The 19,278-nt window shown below is 47.4% G+C and overlaps 1 protein-coding gene across 2 annotated transcripts; it reads right to left on the minus strand.

Moving 5' to 3' along the window:
* Positions 1 to 268: 268 nt before the first annotated feature.
* LOC143923565 (apoptosis-associated speck-like protein containing a CARD) lies at positions 269 to 18,195 on the minus strand. Of its 2 annotated transcripts, XM_077447335.1 has the most exons (4): positions 18,092 to 18,195; positions 17,532 to 17,981; positions 10,049 to 10,105; positions 269 to 6,974 (listed from the first exon to the last, which is right to left on the minus strand). In XM_077447335.1, exons 2-4 carry the CDS (start codon positions 17,806 to 17,808, stop codon positions 6,691 to 6,693), a joined length of 618 nt encoding a protein of 205 aa, XP_077303461.1. In that variant the 5' UTR covers positions 17,809 to 17,981; positions 18,092 to 18,195; the 3' UTR covers positions 269 to 6,690. The 2 variants fall into 2 exon arrangements, with proteins under 2 accessions (XP_077303461.1, XP_077303462.1); XM_077447336.1 differs by lacking the exon at positions 18,092 to 18,195 and having other exon boundaries at positions 17,532 to 18,018.
* Between the last annotated feature and the right edge of the window lie 1,083 nt (positions 18,196 to 19,278).

Raw genomic sequence — 19,278 nt, forward strand, 5'->3', positions numbered from 1 at the left:
GAACCTAAACTAGGTTTACATGTTGTGCTTAGTGTTCTGTTCCTATTTTGGTTTAACGTATTCCAATCTTGGAGAACTGCCCGTATCTTTGATTGTAACAAAGAAAGTCTGTAATACATTCTCTCTTTCCTTCTTGTTAAACTGTAAAACTAATAAAAACTTATTGAAGAAAAAAAAAAGAATGGATTCTACCAAAATGTTTGACTCCCTTCCATGTTCCTAACACAGATGTATATTTACACATATTAATGACAGAGTCTGAGAGACGTGATTTCATCCAATTTTATTTTAAGAATATTACAAATACAGAAAAGGTATAAACTTTGTCAATTACACTTTTGGAGGGGGGGAGTTGTTCAGAGGTCCTTACAACAAGATAGACATGTAATGGCATATCTGTGGTTCGAATAATTGGACATCGTCCATTAGTAACCATAAGCCCTTGTACACACAGTCGGAGAATCCGTCGGAATGTTTCCTATCGGACCATTTTGTCGGATATTCCGACTGTGTGTGGTCTGCATCGGACTGTTTCCATTGGAATATCCTTCGGAAAACAAATTTTCCAACTTGCTGGAAATATTTTCCGACAAACTGGTCCGATAGGACATACTCCGATCACGTGTAGAGAATTCCGATCGGACAAAGTGCCACGCATGCTCAGATCAAATTCCTACATCAAAGCTATTGGCTACTAGCCTGAACGTAGTCCCATCGTAACGAAATTACGTCATCACATTCTGAAAGATCAGATTTTTCGACAACTTTGTTCGACCGTGTGTATGCAACAGTTTCGGACAAGATCCGACAGGCAAAATCCAACGGATTTGGTTGTCGGAATCTCCGACCATGTGTACAAGGGCTAAGACAAATGGTAAGGCTCCATGCACACTGAAGCTCAAAAAAGCTTTTTCTGGACACCAGATTGCTGGCAGAAAACGCTGGTTGAAAAACGTGCTTTTAACAGCGTTTTGTACTAGCGTTTATTAGCGTTAGCGTTTATGGGCGTTTTCAATAAAAATACACAGAGGACACTCCAAAAATCCCACAGTGCAATCCAAACTCCCACAATGCATTGAAAAAATAGAATGCCGAACACTAATTAACATACTTGTGCTTCATTTAAAGTCCCAAAATTCCCCTCCTTTTTTGCACTAATTAACGTGCGTTTATGAGCGTTTATCGGCGTTTGTTTTTTTTTTGGCAGTGAAAAACGTCAATTTGAACACGAATTTCTGGCGTTCAGAAAAAAGCCCATAAACTCCACTGCTCATTAAAGCTAAAAAAACGTCCATGTGTGCATGGACACATAGGCTAACATAGAGTGGAGTTTATGGTCTTTTTAAAAAAAACGCCCAAACTCCAATAAACTGCAGTTTATGAGCTCCAGTGTGCATGGAGCCTAATTGTGTCCCTTCTTTCCCCCATCACCACCAACCAAAGTGGGAATCTCTGAAGGTGGAATGATGTATGTAAGAAATGTATTGGTCTTATCAGCCATATCAAGGTGTAGCTATGGGACTACAAACATGGGGAATGTTTTGTGTATATAGAAATTAACTTGTCTGCTTAAACATTTAGACTACAATAAAAAAAAAAGTATATAAAAACGGAAAGAGTAATTTAAGACATTATGTTTGTAAAATACTAAATACTAAAAAAAAAAACAGATCCTTTGATCTACCCGTAAGATATTTTGGGGTTGATTTACTAAAACCGGAGAGTGCAAAATCTGGTGCAGCTGTGCATGGTAGCCAATCAGCTTCTAGGGCTGGATTCACACTGGTCCGACAAGGACTCCGACATTGGGAGCTCATATCGCATGACGTATGAAAATCAATGTTTCCCTATGGGAGCCGTCTTAACTGGTCCAATACAAGTCGGCCCGACTTTGAAAATGCTCCCTTCGCTACTTTGGTCCAACTTTGATCCAACTTCAGCCCATTGACTATCATTGAAGTCGGATCAAAGTAGGATCCTTGTTCTAACCATCCGACTTTTGCCATCAGACATGGTGATTACAGCAGCAGTAAAAGGAGTTTATCTCACACTGGGATTGTTTTGATTGGTCAAAGGACAAGTCAGACTATCACAAGGTTGGCTTAAAGTAGTATCCTGTTCATTCAAGTCAATGGATGTAGGACCGATGTAGGACCGATGTAGGACTGATGTCGCATAGCAAAGTAGGATGAAAGTCCTATGACTGTTGTGTAGTATCAGTGTGAACCCAGCCTAACTTCAACTTGTTTAGTTAGGCGTTGGCAGAAAAACCTGGAAGCTGATTGGTTTCTATGCAGAGCCGCACCAGATTTTGCACTCTCCACTTTTAGTATATCACTGCCAATGTGTGCACAGCAGAGGGCACCGGTGGACAAAGCAATGAAGCGCTGCACATCTCTGCAGATACAAGCCACTGGGCTCAGTAAACAGGACTTACAATTAAAAAAAAGTCATCAAGGAACTCTTTGATTGCACTTTGCCTCGTGAGTTCCTAAATTCGGGCCTCAAAGAGGTTCTCTAGCTATTGGGGTCCATTCAGTGATATCCAACTCTCTTAGCTCAGCAACTTCCATAGGGCCTCGTGAAGTTTGAGACCTTCTCTGAGATCAGCTGTGCTGGCACAGACTGTTAGATATGTAGGGGCTGCTGTACATACCATCTAGATGTAATTCTATAAGAATCGATGGCAACACCTTCCCTGACAATCAATCTGCTGCTACATCATAGCCTCAAAGAAGCCTCAGCTCTCCCGTGCAATATAATGAGCTGCAAACCTGTAAATTGCTGCCCAGCCTTTATCTTTCAGTATTTAAAAAATACACTTTTGGCTGCTTACTTTTGTAATTTTATATAGATTTTGTATTCTATAACGGGTTAGATTAGTACGGCATTTTAATGATGGGCAGTGGCTTATGGAAACCACTTGTTCATCCAATGGGTGACAAAATGGTGACTATTGGCTTACTGCATCATAGTCGTTGAGGAACCGAGAGTATACAGAGGAATACCAGTAATATAAGTAAGCATAGAGGTCCAAGGAATCCGTGTACAGGCATACCCTACTTTTAAGTAGACAATGGGGTTTATTTACTAAAGCTGGAATGTGCATCAGCCTCACTTCTGCATAGAAACCAATGAGCTTCTAACCCCAGCTTGTTCAGTTAAGCTTTGGTAATAAAACCTGGAAGCTCATTGGTTTCTATGCAAAAGTGAGCCTGATTTTGCACTTTCCAGCTTTAGTAAATAAACCCCATTGCGTACTTAAAAACGGGGTATGCCTGTACATGAATACAGCAAATCCCTTGGCCCCCAACAGAGTTCCCTATACTTTAGTCCCAGGGGCTACTTTGCCTTTTCAATGCTTTGGATGCCATACAAGCCAAGTCTGTGGTCAAGAAGCCTTCTACCCAACACCCCAATTCTCTTGATGGCAGGGTCAGTTGAGATACTAGTACCTACGTAGGCAGGTTTCAAGTCAATGGGCATTCGATATGCATGGAAAAACCCAGTGTTTGACAAGAAAAGGCAAGATTGGCCAACTTTGCCTGCAGCTGAGAAGAACCTCAATAGGACATGCTGCATCCGAAAAATACAGTGCAATGCAAAGCAGGTCAGGCAGGACCTCCGAGCCGTCACGTGTACTGCTCCATTAAAGCCCATGGCAATTTGTTGACCTGCACTTTGATAACCAATGACAGGGTAGCTTGTAGTTTTGCCAGGGTTGCCAGTCGTAAATTATAAAATGAGCCAAATAGTTTAAAGACCAAAAAGAGCTCCAAGGGAAACACAAATTTAAAAATGCATAAAGTACAACCGATATATGAATAACTGCATTTCTAGAACAATATTTCATCATTAAACCTCTTCTACCTTGTATACAATTGTTAAAATCAGAAGAGAAAAATCTCTTGCCTTGATTGTACCAAGCTTTACCCAGCAAGGAGGAAAACGATTGGGCTACTATTGGAAACGATTGGGAAACTATTGGAAAACGATTTGACTATCTGTAATTATGGAAAGGCAAGTTAAAAAGAGCCCAACTTGATGGCAGAATAGCTGAACTGGCAACCCTGGAATGAGCAGGTCAATCCATAGAACAATACATTAGATGCATTTACATTCAGACCAGTTTGTAATATTGTTTGCAGTCATGTTGGCAATATCATTCTGAGTGGTCATTTGGGGATCCTTGCCAAGCAGCCTGACTTATAGACATCATAGTACTGATCTAGCCTGCACCTGGGACTAAAGGGTGATGCATTGAAAAACAGGAATCACAAAAATACAGATATGACTTCTGTAATTATTAAATCAGAACTTTTTTTTGTTTAAATGTGGGGGCTGTGCCCCCACTGCAAGGGTTAACTGCTGTTTTTTGTCTAGGGGTTCTTAAAGCAGAGATATATTCACCTAAACTTACAATCCTCCCAGCCCAAATCCAGTGCCTTCATCTACTGCCCCAAATGCCCCCACCCCGAGTCCAGCTGACTTGTGCGGTGGACTGTTCCTAACATCATCAGGCCCATAGACCAGCTCTGGATGTAAAGACCTCTGGAATAGTCCACCGCTGGACGTGGGGGAGCGCCATTTTTTTTCTGGAGGATCAGGTGATTATAGGCCCCATGCTGTGGAGGTTTCAAGATAAAACCCAGAGTCGGGCTTTAAAGTACAGGCATACCCCACTTTTAAGTACAAAATGGGGTTTATTTACTAAAGCTGAAAAATGCAAAATCAGCATTTCAACATTCTTCTACTCTATCCAAAACTACAACTATAAAGGGGTTGATTTACTAAAAGATAAATATGCTGTGCACTTTGTGCAGTTGTACTCTGCAGTTGCTCCACAGCTTAGTAAATGAACAGAAGCTCTGCTGACTTCCATCATCCAATCATGTGCAGGCAAAAATGCTTTTTTTTTTTCCTTGCACGTGATTGGGTATTCTTTGCAAAGTGAAGCTTTACCTCATTTACGAAGCTCTGGAGCAACTGCACTTGCAGAGTCTAGTTGCCTTTAGTAAATCAATCTCAAAAAGTTGAGATTTTAGATACTGTTTACTTTAAATGTTTTTTATCTGGAATTCCTCTTTTAAAGGTATCTAAACCCTCAAGAAGAATAATATATATATATATATATATATATATTATAGCTTATCGGTCATTAGATGTGGTGACTGTATTTGTGTTTATTTTCAGGTTCTTTTTCTTTATTTCCACCTGGTGATTGTGGCAGCAATGCACTTCCTGTCCTGGGTGACATCGCTCACTACTGTTCTGTATCTATCTAGGGGCGCACCGGCGCTACCACCCCATCCATGCGTCTGGCCCTCTAATCTACATTTGGGGTGCCAGATGCAAGGTTTCCAATGCGGGATGGGGTGTTTTTTCTTTTAAGCACATGATTAGAGCCTGAGGCTCTAATAGGCTTCAAAAAAGGGTGGGCTCAGGGCGCAGATCGCTGTACTCCGAGCCCAACCGGTTGTGTGACAATAGCAAACCTAGATGGGGGAAGTGCTGGATGAGCGGCCGACTGTGGGGGCCTAGGGTGACATCCAGTGGCGGCTGGTGTTTTATATATTTATTTATTTTGAAAAAAAAAAAACAGCCACCACTGGATGTCACCCTAGGCCAGTGATGGTGAACCTTGGCACCCCAGATGTTTTGGAACTATATTTCCCATGATGCTCAACTACACTGCAGAGTGCATGAACATCATGGGAAATGTAGTTCCAAAACATCTGGGGTGCCAAGGTTCGCCATCACTGCCCTAGGCTCATTATCTCCTGATTTAGACTACAGCCTCCCCCCCCCCCAAAACCCCCATTCCCCATCTCCATTAGAAGAAGTATGTTGTAAATCACATTAGATAGCTGAGAAGGTTGATTACATTGTTTAGGAAGAAGTTCCATGGTCACTGGTTATTCTGGCAGGATCAACAGGTATTTTTCTGTATTTGAAAAAAATTCCCTTAACCTGAAAAAAAGAAGACGAATGCAGCCACCTCATCTAAGGACTGGGAAGCTGAAACATCTGACATTTGGTTCTAGAGCAGTGATGGCGAACCTTGGCACCCTAGATGTTTTGGAACTACATTTCCCATGATGCTCCAACTACACTGCAGAGTGCATGAGCATCATGGGAAATGTAGTTCCAAAACATCTGGTGTGCCAAGGTTCGCCATCACTGTTCTAGGGTTTATTTATCTGTTAGACCCTTTTCACACTGAAGGCGTTTTAGCGCTAAAAATATCTCCTGTAAAGGGCCTGAAAAATGCCTCCCCAGTGTGAGAGCCCAATTGCTTTCACACTGGAGCGGTGCGCTTGCAGGACATTATAAAAAGTCCTGCAAGCAGCAATTTTGGGGAGATTTGGGAGCGCCGTATACACCGCTGCCGAAGCGTCTGCAAAGCGATTCGGCAGCGCTGCAACACGGGCGATTTTATCACTTTCCTCGGCCGCTAGCGGGGGTAATTTTTACCGTTGTTTTAGCAGCTTTTCTGCTGCTAGCGAGCCGAGGAAAGGGTTAAAAGCGCCCCGCTAGCGGGCAAAAAGTGCCGCTAAAACGACGCCAAAGCGCTGCTAAAACTAGCGGTGCTTTACCGCTAACGTGGCTGCACTACAGTGTGAAAGGGGTCTAACTATCCTTGTAGATGGTGTTACATTTGTGATTTGTCATGTAATCTTCGGAGACAGTTTAGGACTTCTCCAGATCTTGGATCAAAGGACGATTTTTTTCCTTTAAAATTTCATAGAGTGTCTGCTTGTGGGAGGCAGACCAGCTCCTGATGAACATGTAGAGTTTCCTCATCCTGTCCTGGGAAGTTTTTTCAGCCATTATGACATCATAATCTTCATCAATTATCAGACTTTTAGACATGAGACCATCCAGGATGGGAGCCACCTGAACACAGCGGCTGATCAGTGCCTCCCGATGTTTATCCACAAACGGCACCACCTGGGGTTTGGGAGGAGGAGAACCTGTAATTGGAAAATAAATATATATTCACACAACTTTACGAAACAAAGGGGCTTCTCTTAGTGAAAATTATCTGTTTTGGGTCTTTTACGGCTTTTGAATATTACACTGGAAGGAAATTGCTATATTATCGAAATTGCTATATTATCCCCACCGAAGCCCATTGTCTCCTCCAAGAGGGTTCTACTTATTTGTAGGGGTTCTGTCTGGAATGCACTGCCCATCAAGCATTTATATCAGGGCTCTCATACTGGTGGCCCTCCAGCTGTTGCGGAACTACAAGTCCCATCATGCCTCAGCTTGTGGGAGTCATGCTTGTAACTGTCAGCCTTGCAATGCCTCATGGGACTTGTAGTTCCGCAACAGCTGGAGGGCCGCCAGTTTGAGACCCCTGATTTATATGCCCAGTGCCTAAGATCTACTTCATTTTTAGGGCAAATAAAGGAGAAGAACATTTATATGCTCATCCAGGATTGGGGCCTTCTTCTTGTAGGAGCTCAACGTTCTGCTCAGCAATGCATTGCGTGGTTTTTCAGTGGAGATACCTGTGTTATTGGCCAAAGCTAACTCTCCCTAATGTCTTGAGGAGAATCCACAAGGATGGAAGGTCCATAATTAATGTACCATGTTCCCTTTCAATGGATTCTCTGTAGAAAAAACTTTTTTAATGGCAAGGAGAGATCTCCACAACAAAGTTGCCTACAGCATTGAAGCCTCAATGGGGAATCTCCACAGTGCATCTCTACACCCAAAGTACACCAATGGAATTCTTTTAATATGAATAGTGGTTGAACTGGATGGTGTTTTTGTTTGTATGTAACTATGAATACACAGGTAGCTTGGTGCTGGACTCTTTCTTCAAACATCTAAGCTGCCCCGTACTTTCAGAATCGCTAACTTTTAAGAAGTATTTAGAAGTTGATGAGAACATCTCTGCACTGAAGCTCTCTAAGGCAGGGGTCTCAAACTGGTGGCCCTCCAGCTGTTGTAAAACTACAAGTCCCATAAGGAATTGCAAGGCTGACCGTTACAAGCATGACATGATGGGACTTGTAGTTTCGCAACAGCTGGAGGACCACCAGTTTGAGACGCCTGCTCTAAAGGCTAATGCCGCGTACACACCATCAGAATTCTCGTCGGAAAAAGCTCTGATGGTTTTCCCAATGGAATTCCGACGGAATTCGGCTCAAGCTGTCTTGCATACACACGGTCACATCAAATTTCCGATCGTTTATAATGCGGTGACGTACAGCATGTACGACGGGACTAGAAAAAAGGAAGTTCAATAGCCAGTAGCCAATAGCTTCTGTCTCGTAGTTGAATCTGAACATGCGTGATTTTTGGCGTGTCGGAATTGCATGCAGAGGATCGGAATTACCGAAAGAAAGTTTTTCCATCGGGAAAATTGAGAACATGCTATCAGTTTTTGGCTGGCGTAAATTCGAACAGCTAAATTCCGATGGAGCGTACACACGGTCGCATTTTCTGATGAAAGGGTCTCATCCGTCTTTTTCTGAACGGAATTCCGATCGTGTGTACGCGGCATAACAATGAAAATATTGCTTATACATAGAAATGGTATATTGGGGTGACTCCCCCTTTTGTTCTAATCCAAATTCGCAGCCAATCTGACTAGTTTGCTTTGACCCATCGACCAATGGTGAGCATTGAGGGACGGTGGGCAAGCCAGAACTTTCTTTAAGCCCTTGTACACACGGCCGGACATTCCAACAACCAAAATCCGACGGATTTTGTCCGAAACTGTTGCATACACACAGTTGGACAAAGTTGTCAGAAAATCCGATCGTACTTAAAGCGGTAGTAAACTCGCAATTTTTTTTTTTAAAACCTGCAAAGCAAAAGGCATAATGAGCTAGTATGCACCGCATACTAGCTCATTATGAAATACCTTAGAACGAGGCCCCGACATCCGGCCCGATCCACGCCAAGGGAGCTGACATGCTCCCTCGGCTTTTCTTCTGGGTATCGCGGCTCCGGCGCTGTGAGTGGCCGAAGCAGCGATATCGTCACTCCCGCGCATGCGCGCGGGAGATTTCATTCCGGCCGGTCGGCCACTGCCGGATTTTCAGGCCGAGAACCCCCTTGTGCGCATGCGCCGCTGCAGTCAGCGGCGCATACCGAGGGGAAGATATTTTTTTTACCTACACCTACTTATTATAGGCTTTCCTGTAGGTAAAAGTTAAAAAATTGAGCATACAACCACTTTAACGTGATGACGTTAGGACGGGACTACGTTCAGGCTAGTAGCCAATAGCTTTGGTCTAGGAATTTGATCTGAGCATGCGTGGCACTTTGTCCGATCGGAATTCTCTACACATGATCGGACAAAGTCTGATCGGATCATGTTGTTGGAAAATTTTATAGCTCAGCTGGAAAACTTGGTCCGTCGGATACTCCAACGGAAACAGTCCGATGGAGACCACACACTGTCTGATTATCCGACAACATGGTCTGATCGGACATTGTCCATCGGAATGTCCGACCGTGTGTACAAGGGCTAAGAAGTGGCAGCAATCTGATCTAGTGACAGGTCCAGCAAACCTCTTCACTAGTTATATGGTTGATTTACAAAAAACTGGAGGGTGAAAAATCTGGTGGAGCTCTGCACGGTAGCCAATCAGCTTCTAACTTCAGCTTGTTCAATTAGGCTTTGACAATAAAACCTGGAAGCTGATTGGTTTCTATGCAGAGCTGCACCAGATTTTGTACTCTTCCAGTTTTAGTAAAGCAACCCCTATGTCTCGGGCCAGTGCGAAATATCGTCTGGTGAAATAACACCATCCACCTCACGTTATAATTGTCCAACCAGCGCTATCAGCATTGAAAGAGTTAGAGGCTCCAATCAAACAGGGAGCGACTGTTATATCGGGGTTCATGGCCCAGGGGAAAATGTCAACTGAAGACCAGAGAGAGCGGGTCCCTGACCGTACACTGAGCCCCTGAAATCATTATAAATGGACATGACTGAGGGAGAGGGATCTGGTAGCCTAGTCTTGTGGAAAGAATCCTCCTCTACAGAAGAATTGGTGGCAGGATCTGCTCTTATATTACTTACCCCCTGAAGTAGGTGGTGGTTCCACCTTGGGCTTAGTTCTCCAGGTAAAACCTTCCACTGAAAAAGAAAATAAGAGAGAAGAACGGACATTAGTCTCTCTATCCTAACATGTTATCTTGTTTTATCAGACAGCAGAATTGTCCTGTTTTCAAGACACAAATGTACGTCATCATTGGTTCAGTAAAGAAATGCAAAAGAATTCTGATGTTCCATAGAATTTTATTTAGGGCATCGGACTACAGTAAGCTCCCAGCTCATTATTGTCCTCTACACTGGGCCAGTTACATTAATATACCTAAAGAGACCCTGTCAGCAGGCCATTCATTGCTACTCAAATCTTCCCAGAATAGACATGTGCGCCGTCAACAAATTTGTTTCGCTTAGTTCCGTTTTGTATTAATCCGTAAATTTGTGTCCAAAATTCAATTTGGATTCGTACGAAATACGAATTTTCATAACAATTTACAAACATTCGTTATGATGACGTTATAAGAGCAAAAAATACCTTTCTCAATATGGTGGTCGTTGACTCATTATGCTCATTATGAGGGGCTCCCCCCATCCCTGTGCTGTGCTCATTATGAGGGGCTCCCACCATCCCTGTGCTGTGCTGATTATGAGGGGTTCCCACCATCCCTGTGCTGTGCTGACTTCCTGGGTTTGTGCCCCTGCTGTGCTCATTATGAGGGACTCCCCCCATCCCTGTGCTGTGCTCATTATAAGGGGCCCCCACCATCCCTGTGCTGTGCTCATTATGAGAGGCCCCCACCATCCCTGTGCTGTGCTCATTATGAGGGGCCCCCACCATCCCTGTGCTGTGCTCATTATGAGAGGCCCCCACCATCCCTGTGCTGTGCTCATTATGAGGGGCCCCCACCATCCCTGTGCTGTGCTCATTATGAGGGGCCCCCACCATTCCTGTGCTGTGCTCATTATGAGGGGTTCCCACCATCCCTGTGCTGTGATGACCTCCTAGGTTTGTACCCCTGCTGTGCTCATTATGGGGGGCTCCCACCATCCCTGTGCTGTGATGACCTCCTGGGTTTGTGCCCCTGCTGTGCTCATTATGAGGGGCTCCCACATCCCTGTGTTGTGCTCATTTTGGGGGGCTCCCACCATCCCTGTGCTGTGATGACTTCCTGGGTTTGTGCCCCTGCTATGCTCATTATGAGGGGCTCCCCCCATCCCTGTGCTGTGCTCATTATGAGGGGCCCCCACCATCCCTGTGCTGTGCTCATTATTAGGGGCCCCCACCATCCCTGTGCTGTGCTCATTATGAGGGGCTCCCACCATCCCTGTGCTGTGATGACCTCCTGGGTTTGTACCCCTGCTGTACTCATAATGAGGGGCTCCCCCCATCCCTGTACTGTGCTCATTATGAGGGGCCCCACCATCCCTGTGCTGATTATGAGGGGTTCCCACCATCCCTGTGCTGTGCTGACTTCCTGGGTTTGTGCCCCTGCTGTGCTCATTATGAGGGGCTCCCCCCATCCCTGTGCTGTGCTCATTATGAGGGGCTCCCACCATCCCTGTGCTGTGCTGATTATGAGGGGTTCCCACCATCCCTGTGCTGTGCTGACTTCCTGGGTTTGTGCCCCTGCTGTGCTCATTATGAGGGGCTCCCCCATCCCTGTGCTGTGCTCATTATGAGGGGCCCCCACCATCCCTGTGCTGTGCTCATTATGAGAGGCCCCCACCATCCCTGTGCTGTGCTCATTATGAGGGGCCCCCACCATCCCTGTGCTGTGCTCATTATGAGGGGCCCCCACCATCCCTGTGCTGAGCTCATTATGAGGGGCTCCCACCATCCCTGTGCTGTGATGACCTCCTAGGTTTGTACCCCTGCTGTGCTCATTATGGGGGGCTCCCACCATCCCTGTGCTGTGATGACCTCCTGGGTTTGTGCCCCTGCTGTGCTCATTATGAGGGGCTCCCACATCCCTGTGTTGTGCTCATTATGGGGGGCTCCCACCATCCCTGTGCTGTGATGACTTCCTGGGTTTGTGCCCCTGCTGTGCTCATTATGAGGGGCTCCCCCCATCCCTGTGCTGTGCTCATTATGAGGGGCCCCCACCATCCCTGTGCTCATTATGAAGGGCCCCCACCATCCCTGTGCTGTGCTCATTATGAGGGGCCCCCACCATCCCTGTGCTGTGCTCATTATGAGGGGTCCCCACCATCCCTGTGCTGTGCTCATTATGAGGGGCTCCCACCATCCCTGTGCTGTGATGACCTCCTGGGTTTGTACCCCTGCTGTACTCATTATGGGGGGCTCCCCCCATCCCTGTGCTGTGCTCATTATGAGGGGCCCCCACCATCCCTGTGCTCATTATGAGGGGTTCCCACCATCCCTGTGCTGTGCTGACTTCCTGGGTTTGTGCCCCTGCTGTGCTCATTATGAGGGGCTCCCCCTATCCCTGTGCTGTGCTCATTATGAGGGGCCCCCACCATCCCTGTGCTGTGCTCATTATGAGGGGCCCCCACCTTCCCTGTGCTGTGCTCATTATGAGGGGCCCCCACCATCCCTGTGCTGTGCTCATTATGAGGGGCTCCCGCCATCCCTGTGCTGTGATGACCTCCTGGGTTTGTACCCCTGCTGTGCTCATTATGGGGGGCTCCCACCATCCCTGTGCTGTGATGACCTCCTGGGTTTGTGTCCCTGCTGTGCTCATTATGAGGGGCTCCCACATCCCTGTGCTGTGCTCATTATGGGGGGCTCCCACCATCCCTGTGCTGTGATGACTTCCTGGATTTGTGCCCTTGCTGTGCTCATTATGAGGGGCCCCCACCATCCCTGTGCTGTGCTTATTATGAGGGGCTCCCACCATCCCTGTGCTGTGCTCATTATAAGGGGCTCCCACCATCCCTGTGCTGTGCTCATTATGAGGGGCCCCCACCATCCCTGTGCTGTGCTCATTATGAGAGGCCCCCACCATCCCTGTGCTGTGCTCATTATGAGGGGCCCCCACCATCCCTGTGCTGTGCTCATTATGAGGGGCTCCCACCATCCCTGTGCTGTGATGACCTCCTGGGTTTGTACCCCTGCTGTACTCATTATGGGGGGCTCCCCCCAGCCCTGTGCTGTGCTCATTATGAGGGGCCCCCACCATCCCTGTGCTCATTATGAGGGGTTCCCACCATCCCTGTGCTGTGCTGACTTCCTGGGTTTGTGCCCCTGCTGTGCTCATTATGAGGGGCTCCCCCTATCCCTGTGCTGTGCTCATTATGAGGGGCCCCCACCATCCCTGTGCTGTGCTCATTATGAGGGGCCCCCACCTTCCCTGTGCTGTGCTCATTATGAGGGGCCCCCACCATCCCTGTGCTGTGCTCATTATGGGGGGCTCCCACCATCCCTGTGCTGTGATGACCTCCTGGGTTTGTGCCCCTGCTGTGCTCATTATGAGGGGCTCCCACATCCCTGTGCTGTGCTCATTATGGGGGGCTCCCACCATCCCTGTGCTGTGATGACTTCCTGGATTTGTGCCCTTGCTGTGCTCATTATGAGGGGCCCCCACCATCCCTGTGCTGTGCTTATTATGAGGGGCTCCCACCATCCCTGTGCTGTGCTCATTATAAGGGGCTCCCACCATCCCTGTGCTGAGCTCATTATGAGGGGCTCCCACCATCCCTGTGCTGTGATGACCTCCTAGGTTTGTACCCCTGCTGTGCTCATTATGGGGGGCTCCCACCATCCCTGTGCTGTGATGACCTCCTGGGTTTGTGCCCCTGCTGTGCTCATTATGAGAGGCTCCCACATCCCTGTGTTGTGCTCATTATGGGGGGCTCCCACCATCCCTGTGCTGTGATGACTTCCTGGGTTTGTGCCCCTGCTGTGCTCATTATGAGGGGCTCCCCCCATCCCTGTGCTGTGCTCATTATGAGGGGCCCCCACCATCCCTGTGCTCATTATGAAGGGCCCCCACCATCCCTGTGCTGTGCTCATTATGAGGGGCCCCCACCATCCCTGTGCTGTGCTCATTATGAGGGGTCCCCACCATCCCTGTGCTGTGCTCATTATGAGGGGCTCCCACCATCCCTGTGCTGTGATGACCTCCTGGGTTTGTACCCCTGCTGTACTCATTATGGGGGGCTCCCCCCATCCCTGTGCTGTGCTCATTATGAGGGGCCCCCACCATCCCTGTGCTCATTATGAGGGGTTCCCACCATCCCTGTGCTGTGCTGACTTCCTGGGTTTGTGCCCCTGCTGTGCTCATTATGAGGGGCTCCCCCTTTTCCTGTGCTGTGCTCATTATGAGGGGCCCCCACCATCCCTGTGCTGTGCTCATTATGAGGGGCCCCCACCTTCCCTGTGCTGTGCTCATTATGAGGGGCCCCCACCATCCCTGTGCTGTGCTCGTTATGAGGGGCTCCCGCCATCCCTGTGCTGTGATAACCTCCTGGGTTTGTACCCCTGCTGTGCTCATTATGGGGGGCTCCCACCATCCCTGTGCTGTGATGACCTCCTGGGTTTGTGCCCCTGTTGTGCTCATTATGAGGGGCACCCACATCCCTGTGCTGTGCTCATTATGGGGGGCTCCCACCATCCCTGTGCTGTGATGACTTCCTGGATTTGTGCCCTTGCTGTGCTCATTATGAGGGGCCCCCACCATCCCTGTGCTGTGCTTATTATGAGGGGCTCCCACCATCCCTGTGCTGTGCTCATTATAAGGGGCTCCCACCATCCCTGTGCTGTGCTCATTATGAGGGGCTCCCACCATCCTTGTGCTGTGCTGACTTCCTGGGTTTTTAATATCATCATAACAAATAATTGTAACATTGTGACAATAATAAAACGAAATTAACGAACATTACTTTTTTGTCCGATTCTGAATCGCCCATCGACTACCAGTACCAGTCTCTCCCACTCCCATATTAAAAAAGGTCATTTTCCCAACACCACTCAGCGGCAGAAGAAAACCTCTGATTGGTCAAAAAAACACCGATCACGTTTCCGTTGTAACGGAATTTGGATCCGAAATTTGTCAAAGAAATTTCGCACTTCGTATACAATTCAGAAGCCTAGAAATTCGTAATTCGGATCCTCCTGAATGTACAAATTTTGGGAAATCCGTACGAAACGAAGCGCACAAGTCTATCCCACAAGATTATATTTGCACTTAAGTTATTTTATGCATGTTATCTAGCTGTAAAATCCTCCCTTATGTAAACCTCCTACAGCCTGGAGACTGTTACTGGATGCCACCATCTTGGATGTGATATCGGCATCCCCGGAAAAACTCGAATCCATCACTCAGCTGTCATTCCATAGTATTCCCCTGCTGTCTAAGCCCCCCGTTCACACCGGTGCGACTTGCGCCATGCGATAAGTCGCACCCTATTGTCAGCCATGGAACTGTTCAAATCGACGCTGTGCCGATTTTGCTGTGCTGCACAGATTCGAAAAAAAAAGTCCCTGCGCTACTTTTGCCGATTTTGGGCGCGACGTGCGTAGACAACTGTTGAAGAAGTCGCACTGACCCGCAGCTTTGACGCTGTGCGATTTCAATTGAAGTCGCAGGATTTTAAAGCCGCTTTTGTGGAAGCACCGCGTCGGTTCACACTGGGGAAGCACGGGCCATCTGGACACGACCGCTGCGGCGACTTGCAAAACGACTTCTCTATAGAAGTCAATGCAAGTCACCTCAAGTCGCCCCCAAAGTCGTACAGGAACCTTTTTCTAAGTCGGAGCGACTTGTGTCGCTCCGATTAGAACGGTTCCATTGTACAGAACGGAGCGTGACTTGTCAGGCAGCTAAGGCACCTGACAAGTCGTCTCAGTGTGAACCGACCCTAAGACAGGAAGCGTGTTAACTGGCCTGGATCACCAGGTGAAAATAAAGGGGGAAAAAAAAGCCTTAAAAAGGAATGCAGCCATCACATTTATGGATTTTTAAGATGCATTGTATAACTTTTCCTTTAATAATGTTTAAAGTGACACAATGTATCCATAATGATTCTTTCCTATGTTCCTCTGCATGCGCAGTCCCGCCCATCTCACAGCTGCAATGCATTCTATCTGTTAGTAAAATAGAACGACTTCTCAGTAACCAGAAACCTTTCCGGGAAGTCACCTCCTTGTGTGACTCTTCATTCCTAGGTATCGGGGAAAGTACCAGGATGTGGCGTCTTGTCCCTTTTCTTTTCCCTGATTATGAACATCAGCTTCACAAATCTGCCACTAGGGGGCGACAGAGTCTGCCATTGCTGATCATACTCCTGAAAATGCTACTTCCCTGGTTATCAGGCTGGGGCAGCTAGCAATGGCAGCCCCTATATAACAGGTGGGGTGTAACTAGGGGGTGTTAGTCGCTGAACTGGACTTTCAGTTTAAGTCAAGAAATTCATTTCAGGTGCTTATAAGCAAACATTATGCAAAGCCTCATGGTTCATTTTCCTTAGAAAGCAGCCACAACCTGAGTAGAAAAGCCTGTCCCCATGCCAGCATGCTATAAAGAAGGACCCTTGCTCCTGCTGTAGAAGCAGTGTCCTCTCTGTACAGGTCCCACACACCCCATGTTGAGTCAGATCTCAAGCTCTCAAATCAGCAGGGAGCATGAGATGGGCTGACCGCGGCACTAAAGGGGGGGATGTCAGACCTCTGCAGAGAGACCACTGTTTCCACACAGAGAGCAAGGGTCTTTCTTTGGCCCCTTTCACACTGAGGGGCCTTGAAACTGCCAGTAAAACACTGAGCGCTTTTGAAGAGCTTTTCGGGCGCTTTTGAAGAGCTTGCCATTCATTTCAATGGAGAAGGGCATTTTTTTTACCACCCTGCAAAGGAATTAATATTAATTTTAGAACCCTATGAAAGCATTAATTTTCATTTTAAATGAAAATTTTTAATAAAAAGGGAGGGAGACCTTAGACACAGACAGGGATGGATGGTGAGCTCACTCACCCCTTGGCAGTCAGCACCTCTCATCTAGATGTATCTGAGGCTGCTGGACTTCAAACTTTCCTTTTCTGAGACACAGCACTGGGGATTGGATTGTGGGCAGAAGCAGAGGGGTGAGGGGGGGGGGGGGGGGAGAGAGAAGAGGATCAGACTGAGCCCTCTCTCCTCTCCTGTCAGTGTGTGTTGGGAGGGGGTTGTCAGTGTTGGCTTTGGGCAGTGTGAGAGAGTGTAACAGACACTCTCGGCTTAGACAACTGCCGGGAAGCCATATGAAGTCTGAATCATGTGTCCGGGTTTCAGTCAATCTGAAACCCGGATGCATGATTCCAAACCCGGACAGGTGGCAACCCTACACGCAGGTCAACTGCACCTGTATCGTACTGTATTGGATCTCAGAACTATCTCAAAGTCATCTACATTTGCCCATCAAAGCCCATCGACACCGGCCACCCAAAGACCATCTGTGTTGCCCAACCATCTTGATAGCCCATGTTTATTAATGGGACCCCGGTATCCGTTGATTGGCCCCCCGTATCATTGCCCTATTTCGAAAAAAAAAACATTTAAAGCCTATATGGTCATATTTACCGCTCTCCAGGTCCTTCCTGAGTTCCGAGGCCAGTTGCTTCTCGTTGATGTCGTCCAGAACATCCACCGCCAGCTCCGGCCCATACGAGTCCATGTAGTATTTCAGGATCAGATCCGTCACGTCTTCTCGATCCGCATCCTCCAGCTGGCCCCTGGGGATCCTGTTGAAGCCCGGCTCAGTCTTCCAATCGTTGAGCTTGTTGCGGAACTTCTTGTGGCTCGCTTTAGTCAGCTCATCCAAAGCCCTGACCAGGCAATCTCGCACGGTGCGGACCATCTTCTCCTACCCGGTGCCTCAGAAGATGCCAACCTCGGCTCCGTCTCCAGAAGCTCGCCCGCTCTTTCCCTTTGCAAGGAAAATATGTCAACAAGTTCCCAACTGAAAGTGAAAGCAATTTTCATCTACGATATTTTTTTTTCTCTTCTACTTCCGCTTCTCTTTTTTCCCGCCTTTAAAAAAAAAAAAACGTTAAGTATTTTAGAGCAGTAGATGAGGTCGCCCCTTTTTTTTATTTTTATTTTTTTTGTTTTTTAGTCCACCAATGAAGAATTTGTTATACCGTAGGTCTCTTTGGTCTTGCAGTTCTATAGAAGCTGTAATGCAGCTACATAGACGGAGAGTAGAGGGGCCCCTCCTCCCTCCTCCCTCCCTCCGCCGCCTTCGATGTACCAGCAATGCATTTCCTGGAAAACCAGTTTCCATTTATTGAAAGCGTATTATCTTCACTGAACTTTAATACACGAGACCGAAGTGTGAGTTGTACGTGCACGGGGCAGATTTACTCTGGGCAAATATATACAGTGCCTGGAAAAAGTATTCACACCCCTTGACATTTTCCTCATTTCGTCACGTTACAACCAAAAAACAAAACGTAAATGTATTTTATTGGGATTTTATGTGATTGGCCAACACAAGGTGGCACATCACTGTGAAGTGGAAGGAAAATGATAAATGGTTTTCAACATTTTTTTTTTTTTTACAAATAAATATGTGAAAAGTGTGGGGGGTACATTTGTATGGCGCCCCCCCTCAGTCAATACTTTTGTAGAACCGCCTTTCACTGCAATTACAGCTGCAAGTCTTTTTGGGGGATGTCTCTACCAGCCAGAGGGCGGACTGACCATTGGGCCACTCGGGCACTGCTCGAGGGCCCCGGGCCACTAAGGGGCCCCATCAGGGTTGCCAGCCTCAGTAAAACCAGGGAAAATATGTAAAAATCTGTGTTTTATTTTACATCTGTCTCTGAAATATCCCTTACCGACATCCTTTTGGTCTAAAAATCCTGAGATTATAGCTGCCCCACCTCTCCAGTACCTTCTCAGCCAATAGAAACGTGTCTGTGCATACTGTGTGTACATGTATGTGTATACTGTGTGCCTGGGGGCCCCATAATCTCCTATTGCCTGGGAGCCCCATAATCTCCTATTGCCTGGGGGCCCCATAATCTCCTATTGCCTGGGGGCCCCATAATCTCCTATTGCCTGGGGGCCCCATAATCTCATATTGCCTGGGGGCCTCATAATCTCCTATTGCCTGGGGGCCCCATAATCTCCTATTGCCTGGGGGCCCCATAATCTCCTATTGCCTGGGGGCCCAATAATCTCCTATTGCCTGGGGGCCCCATAATCTCATATTGCCTGGGGGCCTCATAATCTCCTATTGCCTGGGGGCCCCATAATCTCCTATTGCCTGGGGGCCCCATAATCTCCTATTGCCTGGGGGCCCCATAATCTCCTATTGCCCGGG

The sequence above is a fragment of the Lithobates pipiens genome, unplaced genomic scaffold (genome assembly GCF_037356315.1).
Source record: "Lithobates pipiens isolate NorthernLeopardFrog02 unplaced genomic scaffold, aLitPip1_a1.2 Scaffold_22, whole genome shotgun sequence".
Taxonomy (NCBI): domain Eukaryota; kingdom Metazoa; phylum Chordata; class Amphibia; order Anura; family Ranidae; genus Lithobates; species Lithobates pipiens.